The sequence below is a fragment of the Nestor notabilis genome, unplaced genomic scaffold (assembly GCF_000696875.1).
Source record: "Nestor notabilis isolate BGI_N333 unplaced genomic scaffold, ASM69687v1 scaffold23949, whole genome shotgun sequence".
NCBI lineage: Eukaryota > Metazoa > Chordata > Aves > Psittaciformes > Psittacidae > Nestor > Nestor notabilis.
In genome coordinates this window covers 3,871-7,415 of record NW_009942673.1, presented here as the reverse complement: position 1 = coordinate 7,415, position 3,545 = coordinate 3,871, and the positions used below count along the sequence as shown (strand labels likewise).

Here is a 3,545-nt window from a genome sequence, read left to right as displayed (position 1 = left end):
TCAGCGGGTAAACAGCAGCACCAGCTCACAATGAACAGTATGAGGAAACATATCAAAAGGTATAGCCAACGTGGGGGCAAATGGGTCTCCTGTCAGTTTCTTCCCTGGGTCAGGTGGGCAGCACAACCTGTGGAAAGCAAAGAGAGCACCCTTTAGACCAGTAGCAGAAGCCTGCCCACCATTATCATGGTGGGATGTATATCGTATGGGACATCGTGTGTACAGTAGCACAGAGGATGTACTAAGGGGGTGTCATGTGTTTGGCTAACATCCCTCAGAGTCTGCAGCTGACACCAGCTGAGGTCTGGAACCATCAATACTGAATCCCAAACCAGCCCTGAAAACCTCATGGACAAGCTGAAGAGTCAGTGGCAGGTTTAAAACTCCCTTTCTCACAAGCCATCCCAGCTGAAATAACACTTAATACCTTAGGAAATAATCCTCAGTTTTGCACTGCCTTCATTGGTTACCTGCAGACAGATTTAACACCTACAAATGGGCCTGCCCCAGATAAAGACTTGGCTATATGATTAACACTAAGCAGGTGACTAAATCCCCTTGGCTGTACTTCATTAGCTATGGGCCAGCCTCCTTGCAGTGAACCCAGGGGACTCTGTATCCCTCACCCAGATGTGCTATTGTGTTAGGGAAGGATACACAATGCCATTATAGCATGTGTGTGTTATTTTCTACTCCTTACTGATGCACTAAAGCATCCTGCTGGAACATAAACCCCAAAGAATACCCACTACCTTAAACCAGCTCAGAGGTAAACCCAAAGTAACACAGAAGCATAAACCACTTCTGACCATGCACTGACCAGTCCTGGATCACATCTGCAGAACGCACCCAGTGACAGTGAAACTCAGTTCCAACAAAAACCTTCCTAAACCAAGCTCAGGTATGTCCTTGTCCGGATATAACAGGGTCTGTCACTAAGTCAGTGGAAGAAAAGGAAGAGAGGAGGGTACTCACTCAGTAAAGTTCCTCATGGCTTCACCCTCTGGCTTGCAGGAGATGTAGAGCAGCCTTCGGATGGACTCGCAGTTTCGGATGGCTTGCACAACCCTGTAATCTGTAAAACAGATACTGTGCTTTCCCAGTGACCCACCACCACTGTGAGCTCTCCAGAAGCAGTGACTGCACAGCAAGCATCACACAACTGCACTGAACTGTCACAAATAGAGGGAAAAAAAATCATACACACATTTTGCCATGTCCTGTCTCAGATGCAAGCTCTTAGGAGACCAGGGATGTGACCCACGCTGCTAACAGCTCAGCCAATGTGGCAGGGCGGAACATGGGAAAAATCCCTCTGCTTCCCAGGGGGATGAAGGATGAGAGAAATACTGTCAATTAAGCAGCATGGATAAGTAGAACCTTTCAAACACACTTGTGAGACTGCACGAGGACTTCCCAGTGCACACTGGAGCAAGTCCAGCAGAGACTACTAAGATGATCAGAGGGCATGGCATGCACAGGAGTGTGTGAGGGCTGGGGTTATTCAGCCTGGGGAACAGAAGGTGAGCAGGGATCCATTTGCTATCTTCAGGGGCTTCATGGGGGATTACAGAGAAGATAGAGCCAGAATCTTCTCAGAAGAAGATGAGAAGAGGATGAGATGCACTGCAGCAAGCGGAAATTTAGGGAACATTAAAGAAAAAAAAAATTCAGGAGAGTATCCACGCTTGGACACATTCAAACTTCAACTGCACCATATAGCCCTGCGCAACGTTACACAACTCTGAAATTGGCCTTGCTTTAGTTGGGAGACTGCACCTTCAGAGGCTCCTTCTCTCCTAAATGATTCTGAGAAGCTATGAAAGACGGGGAAAATATGAGAGCTGTCTGCTTTAAAGAGAAACCATGAGAAAGGCACTGGAAACAGCAGACTATGGGACTTTAGCTGCTGTCAGCAACAAGGTAAGAAACTAGAGTAAGCAGGGGGGTTGGAGCAGTGTAACAGGTCTCACAGAGCTTGTTCAAAAGTCTCTCTTTTCAAGGTGAAAATAAATAGCATATTCTCTTACGGAGCCCAGCCCGGGATGGGTTCACCACAGCAACAACGGGTCGGGCATCCTCCCACGATGACAGGAGTTGTGGTAACATGGCCTCTGCCTTTGCACTGTGAAACTCACAGTTTGAAATTCCTGTGAAGCAGAAAGCGACCACACGAACTGAGCAGAGTCAAGTCTCACCAGACATTAGGTATAACATGAAGTACCGCCCTTTGCTGCGTGTAGGTGACTTGTTAGCACCCCTCTGCTCAGTTCTGCTTCCAGTTTTAGCTTGAAACTCTCTGCAAGCTTGAACTCACCATTGAATGCTGCATTCCACTTGGCATCCTCTATTGCCTTCTCCACCACCTCAATACCAATAATCTTGGACACTTGGCGAGCCAGAGAGAGACCTATTGCGCCTAGAAACAAGGGACACAAAAGCGCTCCATACATCCATGCTGAAGAAACAAGCCTTTAGATAGTAGGGATCGTATTTGGCGTGCAAAGCACCAGCCCTGGGAGCCAGGCTCACACAGCCACTGCTCACCCGTTCCACAGCAGATGTCCAGGAGGACGGTGTCCCCACCAGCCTGGCCCAGCTCCCCGACTGCCCGGTACAGAGCTTCTGCTCCAGCCGTGTTCACTTGGAAAAAGGCATCTGGAGAGATGCGAAACTTGAGGCCAAGCACTTCTTCAAAGATGTGTGGTTCTCCGTGAAGGAGCTGGAAGGGGGCCTGCTCGTGGGAGCAACGTGTCATGGTGCTGGCAGAGCACACAAAAACCAGCTGTTAGAAGGCAGCAGAGAAGCACTTCATTCCCATTCCCAGGGTGCTTTTGTGCAGGGGAGGATGGTTCTCCCTCCACCAACTTTTATTTCAAGTCAGCCTTTCAACAGGATCAAAGAATTCTGATTTTTGGTAAGGGATCTGTAATTTGCACAGCCTGTAATTCATTAGAAGAATCCAAATGACTTTGCAAAAGGCAGCAGTCTTAGGGTCTGTTCCCCACTTTTGCTGCTGATGTGATTTACTGTCTTGGGAAAGTCACTGTAAGTTTTTTCCTTTAGTTTCCCAGGCTCGTAACTCCCATGAGGTAGGGCCATAGAGTGTATTCAAGTATTTCAGGTCTGGAAAAACAAAAGATGTGGCCATCTTAAAACCACATCTACGAAAGCATCCAAACATCTGCCGTTCTCTTCATGCAGCCCCTGGACTGGTAGAATTTGAATTTGATTAGAGATGGAGGAGAAAAAGGAGGTGGTTTTCTTTCCACCCAAGACATATACCTCTCTTGGAAATAAAGTGAAGTCAAGGCACAGATTGCTCCAGGTCCACATGTGAAGAATTCCTTAAGCAATGATTTCTGTGTAGTCAGTGCCTCCTGGGAAAGGACAAGCCGGCTGTTTGGGTAATCTGATTAGACATCTCTCCCCAGCGATGCACCCAGCAAGCTCAGGTCAGCCAGGGGCCATCACCCAGCTCATGTGCCTCTTGCCATGGCCCTGTCCTCCATGTACCCACCTGGCCCAGCTCCTGCGGGTGGAAG

The 3,545-nt window shown here is 48.3% G+C and overlaps 1 protein-coding gene across 1 annotated transcript in view; it reads right to left on the bottom strand.

Annotated features, from left to right (window-relative positions):
* Positions 1-3,545, bottom strand: part of TRMT2B (tRNA methyltransferase 2 homolog B (S. cerevisiae)) — a 7,324-nt gene continuing 3,779 nt past the window's right edge. Inside the window, exons 6-12 of the mRNA XM_010021516.1 lie at positions 3,521-3,545; positions 3,286-3,380; positions 2,548-2,762; positions 2,318-2,419; positions 2,031-2,150; positions 976-1,075; positions 1-127 (exon numbers count right to left, since the gene is read on the bottom strand). The exon at positions 3,521-3,545 is cut by the window's right edge and continues 140 nt beyond it. Of these exons, the coding sequence (XP_010019818.1) occupies positions 1-127; positions 976-1,075; positions 2,031-2,150; positions 2,318-2,419; positions 2,548-2,762; positions 3,286-3,380; positions 3,521-3,545 (784 nt within the window). The remainder of the gene's footprint in view (positions 128-975; positions 1,076-2,030; positions 2,151-2,317; positions 2,420-2,547; positions 2,763-3,285; positions 3,381-3,520) is intronic.